General features: G+C 44.5%; 1 protein-coding gene across 2 annotated transcripts in view; it reads left to right on the top strand.

Annotated features, from left to right (window-relative positions):
- MYOCD (myocardin) overlaps positions 1-24,611 on the top strand; it is a 99,605-nt gene that overhangs the window by 42,478 nt on the left and 32,516 nt on the right. The window contains exons 3-6 of one of the 2 annotated variants that reach the window (XM_021928181.2): positions 1,130-1,173; positions 6,248-6,303; positions 8,361-8,436; positions 12,002-12,163. In XM_021928181.2, the coding sequence (XP_021783873.2) occupies positions 8,421-8,436; positions 12,002-12,163 (178 nt within the window). In that variant the 5' untranslated portion in view covers positions 1,130-1,173; positions 6,248-6,303; positions 8,361-8,420. The remainder of the gene's footprint in view (positions 1-1,129; positions 1,174-6,247; positions 6,304-8,360; positions 8,437-12,001; positions 12,164-24,611) is intronic. The other variant, XM_021928180.2, reaches the window with a different exon arrangement.

Raw genomic sequence — 24,611 nt, forward strand, 5'->3', positions numbered from 1 at the left:
GTTTAGGCTAATTTCCCTCTTTATGTGCTTTGAATGAATTTAAAGGCACCATCTCTTGATTTTTAATCATGATGGGCAGGGTTCTGAGGCCAGGACAGAATCACCAGAACAACTTTAAATAGCAGGTAAAGGGTTCTCAGTCCAGGTGCATTTACAATGGCAGTTGTGAAATTCACATTTTCAAAATCGGCATGAAACCTTAATGAAATGTCCTCTCAAAGTTAACTTAGAAATATTACTTACAGGACTTATTGTTTAGATTTCTCTCCAAAATCTCACCTCTAAATCTCAATATGGAGATTTCAAATTGCCTACTTCGCCATCATCAACCAGGATTCATAGGAAATGGTTTCACTATCCCTCCCTTTTGGGCTCAAGGTTGCAAGAGGACATCAAGGTTCTCTACATTCTTGTGGCATTAGGACAGAGGCCACCTCCTTCCCTAGACCTGTTGGGCCTGTTCATTATTTCTTATGCAAATTTTCTCTCCTGCAACTCTTCTCCCTGGGTATCACTCTCCTGGGTAAAATTTTAAATAACACCATTTTATTCCAACCACTTCAGAAGACTTGATGTGGAAAGATGACCAGCCATGTAAATCAGACTCAATAAACTGGTCATAGAGCATTTCAATAAATATTTATTAATCCTTTGCTGTGAGAAAGGCTCTGGGGAACACACACAGAGAAGTCGGACTCAACTTCTGTTTCAAAGTGCTTCCAGTCTAGGAGGGGTCCCAAACCACCCCCATTTAATCATCTCATTGAATAATTTTGGACAACTTCACACCACTGCATAAGAATGGGTAGCCAGGAAAATTGAAGGAAAAATCGCTTTTTCCTCTCCCTCTCCCACTAAAGTGAATCTATGGTGTTTCACCCAGGGGAAAGATGTAAGAAGGTTTAATTTATTCTCCTGGAATACAGAAGATGAGATTAGGGAGCTAAAGTGGATTTGAGAGGACACGGGGCCCACAGAGGCTGCTACATGTCCACAGAGTCTCAGAGAAAGCCGCTGCTGGCCAGAATGAAATGTCTGGGCAGCCTAGTTCCATGATCTGATCGATGTAAATGAATTTAAAGATACAATGAGCTGTCTATGAATGGTGCTGCCTTTATTTTTTTTGCAGACTAATCCAAGCTACAGCAGCCACATACTTACTGCAAAACCTTGGTAAATCCCTGAATTTTGTGGTACTTCTGAATAGCAAGAAGAATGACCGGGGCAATTCCCGCACCCCTATCACATGCAGCTTCACGATAGTTTTGAGAAGTTGACCGGACAAAGCCTCTCTTCCTTTTCTCAGTGCATTCATTTGACTTGGCTTTTCCCTACAGCACCCTACCACACACTGTCGGCTGTTTGAGCAGTACACGGCGCAAGGGAATGAATCTGTCTGCCTCTTCCCTTCTTTCTAACATCTCAAATTCAGAGATAGAGAAAGGTGCCCTGGATTTTCATGTCGATCCCATTTGGGTCAAAAATCTTACCTTCCTTCTTTTCCCCCCATCTCTCCTTCAATTTTCCCATTTCCCTGTTCCTTAGAAACTAGAAAACCAGTCATTACAGGCACACTTTGAATTCGTCCTTGTACCCTCCTTCTGAGAAATTCCAAAGCGTTCACAGATGTTGCATCAAATTCTCCAAGTGCGCTAGCCAGGTCTTGAACATTACAAAGCTACACTAGGAAATGCACTGTTTTCAGACCGTTAAGACTATCATTGGGGTAACAGACCCTTAAGACTATCATTGGAGTACTGAACTGGCAATTTTTTTCCAAGCGTAAAAGAAAATATAATCTCCAAAGCATTATCATTATGCATAGTATGTATCCTGTTTGAAAAAAAAAAAAAAGTTCTTATGACCCGATTTGTCTTTAAAAGCAAGACGGAGAGAAGACAAGCATGAATAAGCCCATTTTTATAAGTGGGAAAGAGAGAGCACAGGAAAACTCTCAGGCCTACTCCAAGTTATACCAAAAGTAGATGGTAGAGCAAGAGCAGAGCTCAAATGGATGGTTCCCAAAATTTTAGCCACCCGGGACTTCTTCAATTCTACCCAACACCGCCATAAGTTTTACGTTTAAAATAGCGTTGTCTTCCCTGTCCCCCTAAAGAATCCTACATACATTAATTATTAATCCACGCATTTTTAAATAGTTAATGTTATGTTTTTAAGTTAATTTTCTAATTCATGGTATATAAATTTACCAGCTAGTGCTTGTTGATGAGAACTACCGTAACTAAACCAAGTCTCTATGATTCCGGGCCGGAGCAATGAAAAGTGACAGCTTTGTGAGTCTAAGCAGCCTTTCTCCGGGCAGACATACTCTTTCTGTTCAGCTTTTTGAAATGCTGAAAATCAGTCCTGGTCATTCATTGCTCCCGTTTGGAAGTCCTAGGTTCCCAACACCCCTAGATCTAGATCCACTGGACTTATAAAGCCCATCACAGCGGTTCTGAAGCTTTTGCATCAGACTCACCCAGAAGTCTTGTTAAAACACAGATTCCTGGGTCCTACTGGCAGAGTTTCTGATTCTGTGGGGCTGGGTTGGGGCCCAAGAATTGGGATTTCTTTTTTTCTTTTTTTCTTTTTTTTTTTTTGAGACAGAGTCTCACTCTGTCACCCAGGTTGAAGTGCAGTGGTGCGATTTTGGCTCCCTGCAACCTCTGCCTCCTGGATTCAAGCGATTCTCCTGCCTCACCCTCCCGAATAGCTGGAATTACAGGCTTCTGCCACCGTGCCCACCTAATTTTTGTATTTTTAGTAGAGACAGGGTTTCACCATCTTGGCCAGGCTGGTCTTGGACTCCTGACCTTGTGATCCACCTGCTTTGGCCTCCCAAAGTGCTGGGATTACAGGGGTGAGTCACCACACCCAGCCAAGAATTGGGATTTCTAACACGTTCCCAGTTGCTGAAGATGCTGGTCCGGAGGCTGCACTTTGAGAACGCTGCACTCATTGATGCCCTGAAGTCTCTGGCTCTTTAATTCTGCCTCTTGGTCCTGTTAGTAGCAATGGATCTGGGATTGCTCCAAGCCTGCGGCTGAATGGTCCCATTAAGAGAAGTCAGGGCCTGCACCAGGCACAGCCCAACACCAGGTACCGCCCTGCTTCTGCTGCCAGAGTTGCCCAACTCCAGGGACCCTACCCTGTGCTGAGGAGTGAGGCCCCTGCCTTCACTGAGTTCTCTGTGGCTCCACGGCCTGTTTTCTCCTTTTACTGGGATCCTGCTGGAGGCATGAGGTTACGGCGGAGAGCAGAGGACTGCAGGAAGACTGTTCTTATCTCGGAATCTTTTTTCTAAGTTCTAAGTAAGCAAATGTTTATATGCTCGGCTGACCCAAATTAGCGAGAGCTTTGGGGACAGAAATAGGAATAGCCTGCAACAAAACTCTGAGGCAAGAACACAAATTCCCTCGTGAGGAGCCATTAATCTTCCTCCAGGGGGAATGAGTTAGATGTGTGGCTGATTGAATTTACAACAGTATTTTAACTGAAAATCACATGGAGTTTTTTAAAAATGTAGAATCCAAATTCCTTTTCGATCTTAAATGTCAAAGTTCTTTAAATACAGAATGTTGCCATTTGATACTCCCCAGGCTGGCAGCAGAAGTGGTTTTTTATGTATTTTCCCAAAAGCCAACTGAGAGGTGGGGAGCTCCATTGCTTTTGTTGGCCTTCATGGGAGGTGGCTAAAACCCACGGTCTCTGCGGTCACTGAGAAGGCAAACCTCAAGCCCAGGTCCATGGCAGGATAGTTTTCCATGGTGTGACCTCAAGCCAGTGCCCCATAGAACACCCCTTAACCTCTGAGGAGAAGGGCATGTGGTAAAATACAGCATGTGGACCTCTCTGGCTTTCTTCCCAAGTCCTTGCTAAATGGAGATAGTTTCTTCCACCCTGTGGTAGAAGATTCCAGAAGACCTTTGTGCTCCTGGCATCAGAGAACTGGACCGTGTGAATCATCTCCCAGGGGAGTTATTAACACCAAGAAGTGATGAATTGTAGCTCTATGAAGCTGAGATACAGGAAATACAGTGTTTCTTAGAACAATTAATACGCTTTGCTAATAAGCATTGAACAGCCTCAGAGACATGAGAACCCGTTAAATTCCTCCTAAACCCCAAGCCCAGTTAAAACCAATTGTGTTTGGAATGTCAGAGATATCCCAAGATCTATTCATGCTATTCCCTTCGGGGAGTTTCTAGATGAAAAGGCTATGCTATTCTTTTTAACCACTTAATAAGACTACACGAAGATCGATTCCTTTTTTGGGTTATGTAAGTAATTAAACTACACCAATATGCAATACCTAACTAAATGATTACCAGGAGACAAGACAGAGGAAGGAGCTATTGATAGAGATTGTATAGATCCGCAATGGCCCACGGGACTTCAAGCAGACTTTGTATCATAATCTGGTTGCTTACGGGGAAAGGGAGTTGCTTTGCAGAACTCCCTCGACATAAATTCCACCTGCGATCAAACGCAGGCAAAGGCAAGCCTTGTTAAGGATGATGACCAGACCCAATCAAAGAAAATGCATGAGCAACACAGGACAACTGCATATAAATTTCTCAGAATCACTGAGTTGGGAGAAATGGGAGAAAAGGGTCATCTAAAAAGGGAGGTTTTGCAGAGAAGCTCATTTTAAGAGGACAAAGCAGAAAGCAAAGACAACTGTAAAACAGTTTCCAGATCAATGGTATTCAAGAAGCGTGTTCATTTTTTTTTTTTTCTATAAGAAGGGAAGTCTCTTAATCTTTGGTCAAAGTGAGAAGGATGCCTGTCAACTATTTTTGGCACAAGGAAGCCAGATGGGGTAGTTCTGCAACATTGTTAATGTTGGGGGTGAACAGGGAGATTTATAGAGAGTGTGACTTATTAACTCCCCAAGCAGCATCCTTAAAGAGGATACTATGGCCAACTACCATTATGGTAGCCACCGTGACTACAACTATGTCTGCTTGATCTCCAGCAAACCCTGCTGAGAACTATGTCCAGATTCAGCATGGTCTTAAGGGTTGAATGAGGCATGTGTGCACACACACGCACACGCACACGCACATACACACACTCACACACACACACACACCCTGATCTGGTCAGAAACCTAATTTTTGTGCTGGCCAAGATTTGGAAGAATATTGCATTGCCTGCAGCTTATGGTAAACCACTGTTCGAGTAATATTGGAACTCTGGATCATGTGATTCCTCAAGTTGTCCAGACATACAATTCAGGGGGAGAAAAATCAATGCAAGTCTGTAACTGCTAATCCACCTTATCACTTACCATGAAAAGTGATTATTTGTGGCTCCTGACTGAGATTGTTCTAGATTAGGAAAATCAAGGCAAAATGTAGAATTTTGCAAAATGATGTTCTACTTCTTTGCTCAAAGGAGTTTATTAAACCCCCATAAGAGGTGCTATGAAGTTGTGATGAGGAGGAGGTCATGGGAAGAGAGTGAAGCAGGTTGTTCACAGCTGCCGTGTGTTCTGTACGACTGACCAGTGCCTGTGTCTACTGGTTGTTCATATTTTACATATCACACCTTGAAAGAGGTTAGAGTTGTCACAGGACCTATGTTCCCAGCCCTAATTGATCCTGAGCAAGTCAGTCAATTTCTGTGGACCTCAGTTTCCCCATTCTGTTCACTGTTGGAGTTAACTTCCCTGTCTCCAAGGTTCCTTCCAGCCCTCAAAGTTTGATTCTCTGCTTCTCACTCAACACCCTCAGTTGCATGTTCCTGACCTACCAGCCACACACTTTATCCAGAGTACAGTCCCTTCCTCCAAAGCACCACCCCACCCCACCCCACAGACACAGACCACAGTCATCCCCTGAGCCTTTTGCACTCTAGGACAGAGCAAAGTCAAAGAGGGTGTTAGTTACCCAAGTCTACACCTCTCCCTCAAACCAGAGCATTCTTTCTGTTTTCAGCTATCCACCACCCCTTCTATTTCCTCCAGAACTTGGAATGCCCTGCCTCCATCACTTCTCTTCTTGTTGCACATCCTGCCTCTGCTAATCCCCCGTTTGAGGCTTCGATTCCACTTCCTCTGTCTCCTATGGCTTCAGGGCCGCTGGTGTCCTCCAGGCCTGTCCTCTCTCATTGCTTGTGGCCTAATAAAGGCAATCACCTCCCTACTGTGCATAACTCAGCAAGCACACCGGCAAACTCTGTGATACTGACCGATGCCCATAACCCAGTCTGCACTCATGGTTTTGTGTGTCTGTTTCAGCACTGAAACGTCCAGCTGAATTCCATGAGCAAAGAAAACATTTGGAGAGCGACAAGGTAATTTTTGCACATGTCTTTACCCAAGCTTAGGCTACAGGTTATGACTCTCTGAATGCTAACCCTTGGCGGATGCGTGTAGAATTCCTAAAACAAACTCAGTCAATTTGCCAGTCCCCTGCCCTCATATCATATGGAATTTGACTCCTATTAACCAGTAACTATAGAAATGGGATCAACTATGTTAGCTTTGAAACTCCTATTTTTTAGCTTTTTTTTAAAAAGTCCCCCATTTTTCTAATGTTGGAAGAAATTACAGTAAGGATGCACTAGAGTCAAAAACACTTTAGAGGCTGGGCGTGGTGGCTCAAGCCTGTAATCCCAGCACTTTGGGAGGCCGAGACGGGCAGATCACGAGGTCAGGAGATTGAGACCATCCTGGCTAACACGGTGAAACCCCGTCTCTACTAAAAAAAAAAACAAAAAACTAGCCGGGCGAGGTGGCAGGCGCTTGTAGTCCCAGCTACTTGGGAGGGTGAGGCAGGAGAATGGCGTGAACCCGGGAGGCGGAGCTTGCAGTGAGCTGAGATCCGGCCACTGCACTCCAGCCTGGGCAACAGAGTGAGACTCCGTCTCAAAAAAAAAAAAACAAAAAAAACACTTTAGAGAGGGAAGTGGAGTCGGCTTTCAAGCAGCCTTACCTTTTATTCCTGTCATTTTTTAACAACAACTAGATTTTTAAAAATCCAATTCAATGCTAAGGCATGGTTTATGCATACAGAACTTATCTGTGGCTACTGAAAGGCAAAAGGTTATTTGCTTTTTTCCCTTCTTTTTTTGTAGCATTCGAGGGTGAGATTCGGCATATATTCTGTACCTTCATAACAAATCTCTGCAACCTGAGTTTGTCAATAACATGTTAATGGATACTATTTAGCAAGTATCAACACTTAGAGTGAGAAGGAAAGGCAAAGAGAGTATCTGCCTGCCGATGTTTCCTTGCCTGAGAGCGCTAGCTTTGCAACTTGTCTGTGGGTAGAGAGGAAGAGGAGGGATCTGCTACTCTTCAAAGTAGCTCACAGGTGGCTGTGATTCCTATTACCTGGAGAATAGCAAAGAACAGCCGACTCTTATCAGAATGGGAGTGATTCTCAGACCCCTCTCAGGGGGCCACTGGGAGATCCACTACAGTGAGATTAAAAATCCAGAACTAGACATCAGAAACCTGGGGTCCAGTGTTGGCCCTCCCACAGCCTGCAACAGCCCTACCGACAGTCCCATCAAGAAGATCATGAGACTGGGTAAATAACCTATCTCTTCATGCCCGTCCATCTCCTGGTGGGCCTGAATCTGTAGGCTTTACATGTTCACATGTCCTAAAAGAGAAGTCAGGTGAATAATGGGAAAGAGGCATACGTCGTCCTGTTATTTTAGATTTAGGCAATGTTTTAGCTCTGATCTTGGTTAATTTTGTGACTGTTTTCAGAGGAAATGGAGGCTGGGTGCTGTGGCTCACGGCTGTCCCAGCACTTTGGGAGGCTGAGGCGGGCAGATTGCTTGAGTCCAGGAGTTCAAGACCAGCCTAGGAAACATGGTGAAATCCTGTCTCTACCAAAAATTAAAGATTAAAAAAAAAAATTAGCTGGGTTTGGTGATGCATGCCTGTAGTCCCAGCTACTCATGGGACTAAGGCAGGAGGATCACTTGTGCCCAGGAGGTCGAGGCTGCAGTGAGCTATGATCGTGCCACTGCATTCCAGCCTGGATGACAGAGACCCTGTCTCGAAGAAAAAGAAAAAAAAGGCAATAGAATAAGATTGGTTATAATACAAGCAGCCTAGTATCCTGTTATAATAACATTTTATTAACATGTACCAACCTGCCTGCCCCTGAAAGAGCTTTAGGTTTGTAGCCCTGACGCAGACCCAAGCTCTTTACCTTCTTATTTTCCCATCTAAAAATTACGGGAGGGGTCTTTGTAAATGTTCCTTCATCAAAATGTGAGACACCAAGAATATTTTCATGTTTCATTTATTATTTTAAAAGGTTATTTTCTCATGTGAGATAGAGTTTTTTAAAAGGTAAAACTAGGTGATTCTCTTTGTTTGGGTTCTACAGGCTAAAAATTCCCTGAAGCGCAAAGCCAGAAACAGGTGCAACAGTGCCAACTTGGTTAATATGCACATACTCCAAGGTAAGCCTGCAAGAAATCAGACACCAAGAGATGCTATAGAATGGTGGGCCATTTTCCCAGAGTTACTTGTGTCTGTACAGTTGCTGAGCCCTCTTAAAAATCTCCATTGTCATTACAAAGTGGTAGTTTCAAGCAATCATCTAAGCCTTCTAGGCCACGTAGATAACCAAGTTGGGAAGCTGTAAAATGGTTAAGCGGGTTAGAGACTCTGGCTCTGATCTCAGCTGTCCCATCTCCTAACTCTAAGGCCTCGGCAAATCATATAACTTCTAGGAGTGCAAGGAACATGTCCAACATGTGCTGACCATTATCACTAATCTGGATCATCACTCACTTTGGCAGGGGATCACGGTTCCCTTGCTGCCTTTGTATCCTCCAGGTAATTGATTGCGCTTTGCTGACGCCTTTACCTTCTGGTGTGCAGGGAATACAATCTGAGGAAATTAGTACTGATCAAAGCAGGCCTAGTGCTGCTTTAGGGTGCCACCTCTGTGCTGGGGCGTGTGAGACAAGGCAAACAAACAACTAATTGGTCCCCATATTCTGACATCCGGATGCAGGAGGAGAGGCTTCTACTCCTGCCTGGTAAGTTGCCTTAACTGAGACAGAATCCCCGAGACCATTGGTGCCCACCCTAAAAGAGGTCCAACCCCTAATTTGACGGTTACCTATGAGATATTTGTTCCTTGAACACACACCGTATTGGATGTCTGCTAGGAGTTGGCTGCTCTGCCAGGCCAGTGGGTTCAACGATGAATAAGCCACAGGTTTGTGCCCTCAGATGGTCTCACAGTATAACAGAGGACATGAGAATCACATTTACAATCCAGCACGGAAAGAAAGGAAATGCCTGGTGTGGTGGGTGTATGGAAGAGGATCAGAGAAAAGAGCCATCGGAATCAGAATGGACAGGGGAGGAGTGAGGAAATGGGCTGGAATGTGAGGACTGAGCCAGGTAGAAAAAGATGGAAGGGTGTCACAGTCTGAGGGAACAGCCTGCACAAAGCTGAACACTGTTTCTCTAGAATGTGGATTTCCTTCCAAGACTGAACACTAGCTTTAAAGCACACGAAAGGCTCTGAGATATCCTGGGAATTGTGAACCTTGGTTCTTTGATTGGCATCATTGGTTATTTTTTTCTGGCTTTCCAAGACTGACCCTTTTTCAACCTTAAAGTAGGTGGGACATTTTAAGACGGAGAACTGTTTTCAGGGTAGGGAAGAGAAAGAGGCCAACGCTGAAGGGAAGGCTGTGTGGGATGGAAGGCTCTGATCTGCATGAGGCAGCCAAAGGATGCCAGGTGTCTGGAAAACAGGGAGAAAAGGCCCTCAAAGGGAGGTGACAGAATTCTTACCTCCTTTGCAGTGGTGTCTACAAGCCTAGAGGCAGCGGCTGTGTCAGCACAAAAATCACAGCTGCACAAAAATCCAAGCGATGTCATTTTAAATGACATACAGACTTTTCAAGCCGGGTGCGGTGGCTCACACCTGTAATCCCAGCACTTTGGGAGGCCAGGGCGGGTGGATCGTGAGGTCAGGAGATCGAGACCATCCTGGCTAACACGGTGAAATCCCGTCTCTACTAAAAATACAAACAATTAGCTGGGCGCGGTGGCGGGCACCTGTAGTCCCGGTTACTCAGGAGGCTGAGGCAGGAGAATGGCATGAACCCGGGAGGCGAAGCTGGCAGTGAGCTGAGATCCAGCCACTGCACTGCAGCCTGGGCGACAGAGTGAGACTCTGTCTCAAACAAACAAAAAAAAAGTAGGTGACACTAAGTGGGGATTTTCCTGAAACCTTCCTTTTTTTGCACACTTTTTTAGCATTTTTCACATTTATGACAATGAGTACACAGTAATGTTATAATCAAAAAACATACGAAATGTTATTTCTTCCACCAATACGGTCTTGAATTAAAATATCAGGGTGTGAACTGCACCAACCCCCAGTTCAATTGCACGTCTCTGGTGCCTCCCGTGGGGTCCTCTTTTGTCAACAGAAATTGGGAATTAGCTTCTTGGAACATAAAAGATCTGCTAGATACAAAATGACTCCTGCTGCCCAGGAGTTTGTTGTCCAATTTCAGAAGCAACAAGGTGAAGGGTTTGTGCTTGTAACTGCTAGAGGCAGTCAAAGCGAAAGGGATCTGTAAGAACAGGAAGAGTTAGGAAAGCCTTATGCTGGGACCTAAAAGTACGATGTTGGTAGTGGGGAGTGGGGAAGAAGTTCAAGGTGGGGAAAGGAAATAAGCCAGGGTGCAAAGGTGAATGCAAGACATAGAAGACAGAAGGAGAAGGACCAGGCTCTCTGGAATGGTAGATTTGGGCTGGAGAGCCACAGGTCATGACAGGAGGTAGATGAAATTTGTAGCAGTCTTGAAAAACTGGGTTGAGAGACGTGGATGGTAGGAAGCATCTCGTACGGAGGCACCAGAAGAAAGGAGGGCTTTCTGAACATCAGTCCTGAGTTGGTACACAGGATGAGTCAGAAAGATGGCTGAGGCAGAGAGCCAGCAAGCTGCCCTTGCAAGGTACTGTAAGGGGTGCTTTGGAGAGGACATGGGCTTTGGTACGACCGTTCTTTTGTTTAGAGTATCCACATTCCCTCCATTGAATGTGAAATGCTTTGAAGGGGCAGCTTCCACAGCCAAGCCTGTGGCAACCGATGGGACATCCCTAGACCTCTTCTGTATGGAGAGTTCTAGATCAGTGCCAGACACAGGGTCTGGGGTTAGCAGGTGGTTACTAATAAAATAATGGGGCTAAGGGACTTGTCTGTAAATATCTCACTTTCTAGATTTACGAAGTTGAGAGTGAAGTTGCAAACTCTTATAGGATCTTAACTTACAGTTCTCCATGAGAACAAAGCTGGATTCTCCTCTGAGTTCTCCCACAGAAATAAGTCAGGGCCCAACCTAAAAAGGAAGTGTGGTGTCAGCTGTATCGAAGTGGATTTAAGGCTCTGTACGTGACCTTTCACACCCTCCAAATGAGGAGAAACTGCCTGTGGATGAATTCAACTTTTAAAAATCCCTCTGTTTCATTAGATAACTGTTTCAATGGAATTTTTTTTCTTTCGCAACTGACCTGGACGTTTGACTCAGTCGGTCACAGCCTTGACTAGTCCAAAATCCTTTAAAAGTCATACTAGTACTACTAATAATAACAACAGATAACATTTACTGCAGGCCTAGCCTATGCCGGTCACTATGCAGATGAAATGTGTATCCAAGTGCCATAGCTTAGGGTCAGGCAAGCAATACAGAGCCTGCAGACTGCTTGCTTACAAAATCTCCTAATTGCACATTTTTTTCACAAATCCTCGCAAAGCAAGCGTCTCTAACTTTTCCATGTGCCTCTCGATTTGCCTTTATTTGGAAGTGTCTAGGCCTTGGTGATAATCCCTGTAAAGTGATGATGATTGCATCAAAAAATTATTAGGATGGTAGAGCACAATGTGACACAATCTTTTGTGACCACAAGCCAAAAAACAAAAGAGACGGGGGGGAGAGAGAGAGAGAGAGACATCAAATTCTAGAACTGATCCTTTTCATTTCAACCCTTTAGCTTCCACTGCAGAGAGGTCCATTCCAACTGCTCAGATGAAGCTGAAAAGAGCCCGACTCGCCGATGATCTCAATGAAAAAATTGCTCTACGACCAGGGCCACTGGAGCTGGTGGAAAAAAACATTCTTCCTGTGGATTCTGCTGTGAAAGAGGCCATAAAAGGTAGTTAGAACACATGGCATGTCTGTCCTTGGTGCTCTTGAGATCTGAGGGCAGCCTGGAGCTCTGACATACTAGGACCTTTGGGGATGAGGGCCTCTCACCTGACAAGAGCCATACCATGGGTTGTTAGTCCAGTTAATTCTCCATAACCAGAGATCCTGGGCATTGGTTGCAACTCCCATTCTTGTACTCCCCAAGGCCAAGTCAACACAGGATAATTTTGCTCTAGTCAGGCAAGTTGAGAACCTGACCAGGTATAATCCTCAATACATCTCCCCTATAAGACGTCCTTTACTTAGGAGTCACAATCACGGTCCTCTTTAGCCTTCCTTGTTTAAAGAGAGGTAGACTATATCAGCAGAAAGAGCACTGGCCTAGAAAACCCGGACCTCAGGCCCAGTTGCCCCCGTCACTTCACCTCGAGATGGAGGTGACAGTACCCACCCTACCCAGCTCACAGGCTCCTGGGACTGAAGTTCATGGTAAACAATGCATGTAAAAACTCTGACAGCTCTCACTTGCTCCACGAAGTCAAAGGACAAATACTCAAAAAGGAGACACAAATATTGATTCTGTTATAAACTGTATAAAATCATTTTGTAGACTTTTTGAACAACTGATACTAGGTGAACCCAAACATCCTGCCAGTACTGAATTCACTCATAGAGGCTTTGGGCTGGAAACCAGGAAAACTATGGTAACAGGGAGAAAGGGAGCTTAATTCTCCTACAGACACACTTAACTTTCTCCAGCTATGCCCGCAATCCGCTCTGAAAACTATTGGTAGATGTTAATAAGCAGAGTACATTTAAATGTTTTGACACATTGTCAAAAAGTATGTATAAGCGCATTTTATCCAAAACTAAGTTTATTATAAAACTTGTCGTCCAGTTTATTCACATTCTAAAATCTTGCTCTCGCCCAGCGATTCAGAGGCCACATGAATTTTGCCTTTGGAACTGGTAAATATGAAAATATCAACTCCAGGAGAGGCAATGTACTCGTCTGTCAGTACCCACTTACATATCCCACTGTGATTTTCTCTCTCCTCTACTCTCTCCCTCCCCACTAAATATCTGGGGCCTTTGGACTTGGCCTTGAGTATTCAGGAGTGCACTGCCACCATCTTTACTCTGATAAGCTCATCGGGCAGGTAAAAATCTCCATCGGGCATCTCTTATTGTTTCTTAAAGCATTCTGCTCTGTGCCTGTACATGTATTTATTTATTTTTCTTTTGTTGGGTGCACGTACATTTGTGACTTATTTTTACACGATAGGCAAAAGGTTTCCTTTTAATTTGCATTCTTAGGTTTCTAGTAGATTATATTTTTCCTTGTGATTATGTATCATTGGCAATACTTGGCTTTTTATCTTCTTCCGTGCTGAGCATGTTCTCGCTTTACTGCTTTGTGTATGCTATTTATATAGGGAAAAAAATGCTAATCCTCCATCTGTCACAGGTATTTCGCATCCTTTTACCAGTTTGTCCTTCACTTTTGATTTTTTTTATATAGTTAATTTTACCTATAGCAGTTCCTAATTAATGTATAGTCAAATCCCCTCATCTTTTTCATTATATTTTCTGAATTCGTGTTTATTGAAAGTATTTCCTAAGTCAAAAATATAGAGTTTATGCACTTAGATTGCCTTATAATATCTATATACTTTTATTTTTACATTTAAATCCTTAGTGTTTCTGAAATTATTTAAGTAGTTGGTTTACGAGAAAGGTCTAATTTTTTTTGTTTATCACAGTTTTATGATCTGTTTTGCATTTTGTGTTAATATCTGTCTTCACAAGTTTCTTTACAATTGTCTGATTTTTCTAATGTTTCATGGCTACTCTTGCAAGTATATTTTAAGTGAAAATTAGAATCAATTTTTTGTGTCATCTTCAATTCTATTGTAATTTTGTTTAGGATTGCACTGAATTTATGTGTTAGTTTATAGTGAATTCATATGTTTAAAATACATAATTTTATAAATTCTTCCACAGTATCTATCTCCACTTATTCATGTCTTTTTTTATTTCCCTTTGCAAAGTTTGTTGTTTTTAAGTAAAGTCATGTTGATTATTGCTCATATATGGGAAACCTATTAATTTCACACATTTATTTTATAACTGGGCAGTGTCAAAGATCTTAATAGTTCCAATAGTTTCTCAGTTTATCTTAAGTTGTCCAGGTCTAAGGGAATGGAAATTTGTTTTCTGCTTCATTTTTATTTTCTGCCTTGGTACACTGGCTGGTACTTTTCCACAACAACATGATTAGCATATTATAGAATTAATATAGTTTCTAAAAGTCTATGTAGTACATTAATGAAATAAATTACATATAATGTTTATGTATTTTATTTATGAATATATTATTTATACATTATATACATTTTATACAAATTATATATTATAAAGTATAATATACTATATTATACAAACCAAATAATATATATCTTATATAAAATATCTATATCATATAGATGTTTATCTTATATATAAAACTATATGTATGAATTACATAAAGCACATGTTTATATTATACAATCAATAATGTGGTAATATATAATTTAATAGTTATTGTTAAATTATATATTACATAGCAGAATACTATTATTATTGGTACCTTGCCAGTGTCTCAAAAGTAATATTATATTATATTTTATATTATATTAGTGCTGCCTTATGTTTTATATTATGTTATAATGTGTTATATTGATGATTACATACATTTTTGTTTTGTTTCTCTCTTAAATGTGGATTTTTCTAGTCACTCACATCTGTATATGATGTAACCTTTGGTATAGGATAGATTTTCTAAGGAAGTATTTCTCTATTCCTGTCGCAATAAGAGTAGTTTGCAAGACAGATGTTGAGTTTTTTTAAATGCTTTCAAAGCATTTCAAAAGATGATGACGTGGCTTTTCTTCTTTGACCAAGTAATGTAGTATTGCTACCTTTCCTAATCTTCCTTGAATTTCTAGGGGAAAACAATCTCTCATAAATTTGGTTTTAGAAATTGCTAGTATCTTATTTGGGATTTTGCGTCTATTTCGTTATTAGTTGGGATAATGCTGGCTGGGGAGCAAACCACAAAACTTCAACAGTTTAACAAGAAAGATGTATTTCTTGCTTGGAAAGAGTTCAAAGAGGCTTTTCCTCCATGAAAAGCCTCCTTCAGTCTTGTTGTGCCACCATTCCCTACAGCGAGGGTGGCACTTTTTCTCAAGGGAGCAGATAATAAATACTTGAGACTGTCCCTGTCACTACTCAACTCTGATGTTGTAGCAGGAAGGTTGCCATGGGCAGTAAGTAAACAAATAGGCATGGCTATGTTCCAATTTACAAAAACAGGCAGCAGGCACACAGGCCTTAGTTTGCCAGTCTCTGCCCTGGAGCTTTGTCATTCTCTGAATGTATCCAGCAAAGGGGGAAGAAAAGATGAGAAGGTTCATCCACTTGTTAAAAAACTCTCAACCTGGAAATGACCACATCACCTGCACTCACATTCCATTGCGAGAACAGTACATATGGCTGAGAAAGGTATTCTCTGGCTGAACAGCCATTTCCGGCAGTGCCTTTATATTACGGAAGAGGGATCCTAGCTTTTGATAAGTAGCTAGTCCTGTCTGCCACAATATTCATAAATGATGCTGGTCTATGTTGTTGTTTTATATTTTTCAGATTTAAATTCAAACCTACACATACTTCACAAAATAGTTTATAATTACCTTTTCATATTTTTTCATGTTCTGGAAGCATTTAAATATGATCACAATGAGTGGTTGCTTTAAAACATTGCTTACTAAAATCGTAGGAAACCAAGGAAATTAAGAAACCAGTACCTTTTTCAAGAGTAGTTCTTTGAGTTTTTTTCAATGTTGTCCATAGTTATTTGTGCACTCAAATTTTCTCCTTAATTTGTACAACTTACCTATTACTAAAAAGTCTCACTCCCCTCCTGAATTTTAAAGTTATTGGCCTCAAGAAGTAGACAGTATTGGCTCCCAGTTGTTCTAAGTTTCTCTGAAGAATCATGAGCGCCCAGTGGAGGAAGGTAGTTGCGGGAAATGAGGATGTATAAAAAGAGAAGAGGGCTACAATGAGGCTCCCAAGCAGTAGTATTTAAGATAGAAGCAGGGAATCTGTGACTAATAAACAGAAGGAATGGCTAGAGAAAGAGGCAGAGGATACAGGGTGACTTAATCCAAGAAAAATCCAAAAGTGGACAACAGTAATGGGCAATTAAACACCTGTTACTCATCTACGCATCAGCCTCTTTAGCAGTCACCCTTTGAATGTGCCTAAGAGTTTTTATGGGCAAGGTGAACAGGAATATCATAAAGACAGAGGGACTTGCTTAGAGACAGCTAGAGAGAGCGGACTTAAAGACAGCTATAGCGACAGCTATAGTCCTTCCAATGGCAAAGGTGACCCAGCTCTCTCTTCTGTGTGTCATGTCTTGTGATCGTATCTTCTCCCTTGGTTGTGGTTGCACTGTGTATCATTCTTCCAGCCTCTGTGTATTTTCCCTCCCCTGTCCACGTGCCTTTCCAGATGTGTTTACATTTTCCGGCTCTCTCTGCAGCTGTGTTTCTGAGTTTCTGCCAAGCTCTGAGAGGATCATTCCATCATTGTCTCCCTCCCTCCAAACTTCATTAAGGACCAACAAGTCTCCAACCCTGCAATAGAAACTCTAGAATCTAGAGCCTCTCCCAACAACACAGGGAAGGACATTATTGACAGAGGACTGTCCCTACCCTGGGATTTTCCCTCTTACTCGCAGACATCATCTCTCTTGCAGTCAGCAGGATGAAAGCACCATGTCTGTTCCCCTCTCCTCTTGAGTACCAGTTTCTGATCCCACTCCCAGCCTGCAGGCTGACTTTCTGAATTCATAGAGTCTTACAGTTTCCAGATGGAGGGAAAAAAACAGGCTCATCACCCTAAAATGACATTCTGTGGGGGAATAGGGGACTTGGTCCTCCTTGGAGCGTGCACCTCATGGCCTATTTCTACCTTGTAGAAAACCGCTGATCAGGCCAGAACACTGAATACGAAAAGCACTATGTTACATGGAAGCAATGATTCATGAGAACAGATATTATATCCTGGAGTTTAGCATGGCCTTGCTCAGTTTATGAGTGGTCATTATTACTGAAATATCCCTCTGTGTTGAGACCCCTACAGGCTTACTTCTAGCTTGTTAATTCTCTCGCTGGTCATTAGAGCATTTTCTTCACTTAACGTGAACATCCCTTAGCTCCCGCGAAAGTCATATATTGTCCAGACGTCTGACTCCTAGCTTGAGTAAAACAGAACCCGGGCTGACCTTCCCAGCCTTCCCAACAGTAGAAGGGCCCAGGTTTTCAGCTCCAAAAGACAAGCATCTCCTCCTAAAGTGTTCTCACCTTTTCATGGGACTGGGCCAGTCTTCACCTGAGTCAGGTTTTTTTGTTGTTGTTGTTGTTTTCGAGACAGAGTTTCGCTCTTGTTGCCCAGGCTGGAGTGCAATGGTGTGATCTCAGCTCACCGCAACCTCCGCCTCCCGGGGTCCAGTGATTCTCCTGCCTCAGCCTCCCACGTAGCTGGGATTACAGGCATCCACCACCACGCCCAGCTAATTTTGTAATTAGAGACAGGGTTTCTCCACGTGGGTCAGGCTTGTCTCGAACTCCCCACCTCAGCCTCCCAGTGCTGGGATTACAGGTGTGAGCCACCGTGCCCAGCCAGGCTTTTTTTTAAAAAAGAACCCGTGATTTAGAATATATAGACCCATTGTCAAAGCTAAATTTGTTCTTTTTATCACCGTGACCCTTACATGTAGAAAGCAATAATTCTGATCCTCCAGGGCTGGCCCAGAAGCTACCCATTTCTATCACTTACATTTATAAAAGATCCAACACTAGTCACTGCTCACCAACGTGCCCCGCGCTTAGCCTTCATAACAAAACCTTCCTATTCACTAAGAATCTAGTCATTCTTCAGAGAAGCCGGAAGTCTGCACCCTCTCTGATCATTCATTTTGAAGGCAGCTAGATAATAACCGTGGCCCTGAGTGAGATGGTAGGGCTTTGGCATAAAAAAGGAAATTTTGCTTTGGCATAACTTTCTCATGAACAAAATCTGTCACTCCATCATGAGAAATAATTTCCAAAGAGCAAACGACCCTTGGGGTAAAGAAACACACTGTGGCATACATGACAAACACTTTGCTGAGGATGGTCCTGGGAAAGAGGAGGGCAAGAGAATCGGGGAGCTGGGAGCGCTGGGGCGTGTGGGAGTGGCGGGAAGGGAGTGTGGGAGAGGAAAGGGTGAGCGCAGAGAGAGAAAAGCAGTGCCTGGAGTCTGCCTCTGCTGCCCAGTGAAGTAACGGCTTTGCCTCCCTGGAAGTCATCTCAGGCATCATTGAGAGGTGGGCAGGGCATGCCCAAGGGGGAGCTGAGGTTGAGGAGATGCCTCTAGAAATCTGAGGGTAGCCTGAGGCTCTGGGAGGGGCTGAGGAGGATCCTATAAAAGAGAAAAGGGAGACAGGATAAAGCACTTTTTTTTGAGATGGAGTTTCGCTGTTGTCACCCAGGCTGGAGTGCAATGGCGCGATCTTGGCTCACTGCAACCTCCACCTCCCGGGTTCAAACGATTCTCCTGCCTCAGCCTCCCAAGTAGCTGGGATTACAGGCACGCAGCACCATACCCAGCTAATTTTTGTATTTTTAGTAGAGATGGGGTTTCACCATGTTGGCCAGGATGGTCTTGAACTCCTGACCTCGTGATCCCCCCGCCTTGCCTGATGCTATTTTTTGTCCCTAGAGGATTCATCTCAAGAGAAATGCAGGACGAGTATTTACACAGGTTAACTGCTTTTCCTGACCTGTGTGGCCCTAGGATCAGGTATATCAAAAGACACGAAGATCATCCTGGGCGGCATAGTGAGACTTCATCTTTACAAAAACTTTTAAAATTAGCCAGGCGTGATGGTGCATGCCTGTAGTCCTAGTTACTTGGGAGGCTGAGGCAGGAGGATCACTTGAACCCAGGAATTTGAGGCTGCAGTAAGCTATGATCAAACCACTGCACTCCAGCCTGGGTGACAGAGTGAGACCCTATCTCTCAAAAAAAGAAAAAAAAAGGCCAGGTGTGGTGGCTCATGCCTGCAATCCCAGCACTTTGGGAGGCTGAGGGCCGGGGGTGGGGGTGATCACCTGGGGTCAGGAGTTCGAGACCAACCTGACCAACATGGAGAAACCCCGTCTCTACTAAAAATACAAAATTAGCTGGGCGTGGTGACAGGCATCTGTAATCCTAGCTACTCGAGAGGCTGAGGCAGGAGAATCGTTTAAACCTGGGAGGTGGAGGGTGCGGTGAGCCAAGATCGCACCATTGCACTCCAGTTTGGGCGACAAAAGCGAAACTCCATCTCAAAAAAAAAAAGTACATAAGGCTAATTTCTAAAGTGCCAGGGATCTGAGTAAAAAAAATTATTCATTCAAACATCTACCTATTCTGCCATTTCCATAATAAAGGCATCTACTCCCCTTCAAGAGCAATGAGTTCTGACTTTGGTTAGATAGTCCAATCAGTCTGTAGACTATGACATGCTAAATCTATACAAATATCTTTAGGCAACAGCTAACACTGAAACAATAGCTACTTTTCTGTGTATGACTTTCTCCCTGAGGAAGCAAATTTTGCTTCAGTCTCTTGTGGGATGTTAGGAGGTAGTCTGTCCATGAGTTAAAAGAGCTCCCGTTGCAGTGGAGTGAACCAGCTCACAGGTTGATAAGGAAGGAGGTGCATTTTCACATTTCACTTCATGATTTCCTGCCCGCGGTGTGGGTCCTCACAGAAAGGTAACTAGGACTCCAATTATCTTGCTTTAATCTTGGCATTTTAAATGTTTATGCAAAGAAAGTACAACTGACTCATTCATCTGATCACTTCCAAGAGGGAGAGGGAAGGCTCCGAGTCACCGGCCCAAGATCCCCAAGGGGCCGGTGCCCAGAGCCAGCCCTGCGAGCATAGCCAGAGGATGATGTCAGGGCTTCCCAAAGCAGGTCCTTGTCATCACACCCCTGACGCGTCTGCAGGGACAATAGCCAGCACACCGCTCTCCGTCAGCTCCCAGCCAGTCTCATGCTGGGGGAGATTGGAGCGGAGGCCCAGGGTCACACCACGGAGCCAGTAGACTTGGTCGTTCCAGAGGCAGTCAGATAAGGTGACCTTTGTCCCTCTCTGCATGGGCTTGGCCTGAACAGGAAGGAGAGGGAGTGGCATGCCAGCCTTTCCACCCACACTCCTCCTACTCTGAGGAGGGTCCGCCTTTGCTTTCCCAGCATGAACCTCTGAGGACCAACCAGTTTTTCTGGTTCTGGAGTTGTGCTGACCTTTGCCAGGCTGACCAGAGGATAAACTGCCTCCCGGGTGGTCTGTTTATTTCTCGAGGATGTTACACTTGAGACAAACAGATGCTCCTACCAAAAAACAATAGCAACAATAACCGCAAGAAATTATTCATCACTTACACGTCAGGAACCGGGCCCCGTGCTTTCCATATGTTGTTACCCTGAGAGCTAGCTACTATGATGATGATTTCCATTTTATAGATGGGGACACTGAGGCTCAGAGAGGTCAAATAACTTGCCAACAGTCACGCTGTCCCTGAACTGGTAGAACCAAAAAGCAAACTCAAATGCGTCTGACTCCAGAACCCAGGGCCTTGTGGACCACACCGAACACCGTAGGTGGCGTTCATGCCAAACGGAAGCCACTGCTATGTACTTACAGGAACGCTTTCACTGTTAAGGTTTTTCCCATTGACAGCGACTGAGTCAAGTCTATAGCTGTGTGTGGGCTCCCTGCCCTTGCCCTCGTCTTCTGCCCTGGCAGTGGCAAATCTAAACCAGCCACTAGTAACCCTGAAGGAGTGGTGATTGACAGGGGCCCCCATGGTGGGGTCTTGTGGCCTGGACAGCGACCAGTGATCCTCAGTGCAGCTGTCAGAGGGTTCTAACCTGGCACATCGTGCTTTTTAGATACCGGAGAGGAGTCATATTTGGGCCGTGGCACTCATCCTGGTTGTTTACACAGGTGTAAAGCTGTCCTTGGGATGGAGTTCCAAGCGCTCATGGTTTCCTGATTTCATTGAGTTAAGCATGGGAATGTCCCTCCTGTGCTACCCCTGCCCTACGTACCCCCAATTGTCTCCTACAAGCAATGTCTCTCCAGGGGTTGGCTCCTAAAATAGCCCTCTCCCCCGGCTGAAAGCACTTCTTTGTCATCCTCCCCAACCCAACCCTGCTAATGGCCACTCTATCATTTCTCATCCACGCACCCCATCCTTTCATTGTCAGACGCACCCCCTCTCCCTTTCTGCTGTCCTGTCCACCGCTGACAGTCACTTCAGGCTCCATTCAATCCCACCTCCTCCGGGAGGCTTCTTGGACAACTTCGCATCGCTCTCTCCTCCCTGTAACCACCACTAGCACTCACCAGGCAGTCTGGCCCGTGACAGATTCTCTGATTGCGTCCCATCGAGATACAAGGATCTCCTTTCTCATGGTTTTCTGTCTCTTCTCTTAGCCATATCTTATCTGATCACACCTCAGCTTGTCTCTACTCCTCTTAAAATGGGAAGGCTGGAGTTAAACGCAATAGCTTAGGAATGCTCTGTCCAGCCCTGGGGAAGGGGGGATAGATCACCTGCACCTTTATTCCAGATACTCAACTTCTAGACTTTTGCACATCATTCTAGTGCTTCGACCTGAGGTCACCAAATGCCAGGTGTCAGAGTGGAAAGGGCTGATTCACTGGCGGTAACTTCAGGGCTCCAACAGTCTTTCCACCCCTTCACTAAGGCAAGTCCAAATAAAATTCATTGGGACTCTCCCTTCCCAGAATCCCTTGCTTTTCGTTCCTGAAAAGCAAGATGTCACAGTCAGTCCCTGAGATCTCAAAAATTCAGCTATTTTGTGGAATTCTGGAGACACCCTTAGTATATGACCTATGTATACAGAGTAGGCCGGGCGCGGTGGCTCAACCTGTAATCCTAGCACTTTGGGAGGCTGCGGCAGGTGGATCACAAGGTCAGGAGATCAAAACCATCCTGGCTAACACGGTGAAACGCTGTCTCTACTAAAAATACAAAAAATTAGCTGGATATGGTGGCACGTGCCTATAGTCCCAGCTACTTGAGAGGTTGAGACAGGAGAATCGCTTGAACCCAGGAGGAGGAGGTTGCAGTGAGTCGAGATTGTGCCACTGCACTCCAGTCTGGGCAACAGGGCGAGACTGCATCTCAGAAAAAAAAAAAAAAGTAGAGATGTTGGTCATTTTCTATGCTACCCCTGCCCCACCTACCCCCCCATCAACCGGGCAGGCTGATGATGTTCCGTAAACCACACAATGGCGTCACCTGCTGACTTCCAGGAAGGATGACTAATTCTGCCGCCCCCTCTGCCAGGTGAGTCTGAGATTCCAAAGGCTTGCACTGCTGTCCTAGTTCAGTCCCGAAATAACTGGGTGGACCAGACCTTACCTTACAATGTGTTCATTTATTAAAAAGAAACGAGAAGGCTGGGTGCAGTGGCTCACACCTGTAATCCCAGCACTTTAGGAGGCCGAGGTGGGTGGGTCACTTGAGGTCAGGACTTCAAGACCAGCCTGGCCAACATGGTGAAACCCTGTCTCCACTAAAAATACACAAATGAGCTGGGTGTGGTGGCACATGCCTGTAGTCCCAGCTACTTAGGAGGCTGAGGCCAGAGAATCACTTAAACCTGGGAGGCGGAGGTTTCAGTGAGTCGAGATCACGCCACTGCACTCCAGCCTGGGTGACAGAGCAAGACTCCGTCTCAAAAAAAAAAAAAAAAAAAGAAAGAAATGAGAAAACGTGCCCCTTTCCTGAACTATTAGGAAGTCTAACCAAGTTGGCTGTTTTTGCTATTGCTGCCACTGCTAGGTGAACTCCTCATCCAACTGCTATTGTTATTATTTGCTCTCTCTCCACTCAAAACAATGGAAGTTGGGTTTTCGGAGGATAAGAGGAGAAACCCCTCTCTCTTCCTTCTCTTAACGTCTCTACCCACATGTTAGAATATGTAGAAAATGTTGCAATTTGGTTAATTTCCTCTAATGTGTACACACCTGGGATATGATACCCTGTGTGGAGACAGGAGGGGTCTTTGTCACGAGAAGTATCAGATCAGAGAAGGTTCACATGGATTTAGACTGAAGGAAGTGGGCAGGGGAGGTAAGATGGCGAAGCTCTCAGACAGAGGGTCCCGCTGGGCAGAGAAGACTGGCTGCCCTGAGAGTCTAATGAAGTCACATGCAGGGTCTCTGACAATGTGAATGGCACTGGCCCAGCCAGGGCACGTGCCATGTGGATCCTAAGAAAATACAGTGACTTCTGGAATGTGGAACAGTTAACCCCCTAACCCCCACCCACCCACCTACCTACTGCCTGCCTACCTGACCCTCAGTAATACGCATCATCCCCCGTTTTGTTTTGTTTTGTTTTGTTTTGTTTTGTTTTGAGATAGGGTCTTGCTCTGTCACCCAGGCTGGAGTGCAGTGGCGTGATCTCGGCTCACTGCAAACTCTGCCTCCCGGGTTCAAGCGATTCTCCTGCCTCAGCCTCCCGAGTAGCTGGGATTACAGGCGCCTGTCACCGTGCCTGGCTATTTTTTTTTATTTTTAGTAGAGACGGGGTTTCACCACGTTGGCCAGGCTGGTCTCAAATTCCTGACCTCAGGATCCACCTGCCTTGGCCTCCCAAAGTGCTGGGATTACAGGCATGAGCCACTGTGTGCAGCCACATTAGGCATTTTTCTAAGGTATGAGTTTCTATGATGAACATGTGTGACTTTTATATTCATGGAAAAGCAGTAATGACTTTTATAAATAATCCATGGAGCAGAAATGCTCAGCCCCAAACCCTTCCCAGTTAGCAGGCCGCCCCGGGCCTGTGACTGGAGTTTCCCCCTGCCCTGTCCTTGCACGGCCTCCTTCCTGATGTGACACTTGAATGCCTGTGAGAGGGCCTGTGACAGATGCCAGCAGTGGTGGCGATGACAAGCCCAAAGCCACATTTGTTCCATTACTTCCAGCTCCTCGTTGCCTTTCCAATCCCTGCAGTGAGAGCTCCTTTCTCTTATCTGCACAAGACAAGAGTCAAAAGTTCTTGTCGGGGCGATTGCAGAATATCGGGCTGGAAAACTTCCTGATAATACCTAAATTCCTTTAGCAGAGCAGTCCCTGGAATGGGGTCAGGAGAGCTATGTGGCTTCAGTACATTGTGTACTGTGCAGCTGGATAATAAACCAGATGAAATGTGGCGAATAAAAACATAAGGGACATATAAGGATGTCATTCTAGTCCCATCTGGTGCGATAACCCCTCTCCCACACCAATTTTTCTGTTCCCTTTGCAAAACCATGCAGGCTGCTGAGGAA

This window comes from Papio anubis, chromosome 17, assembly GCF_008728515.1.
Source record: "Papio anubis isolate 15944 chromosome 17, Panubis1.0, whole genome shotgun sequence".
Taxonomy (NCBI): Eukaryota; Metazoa; Chordata; class Mammalia; order Primates; family Cercopithecidae; genus Papio; species Papio anubis.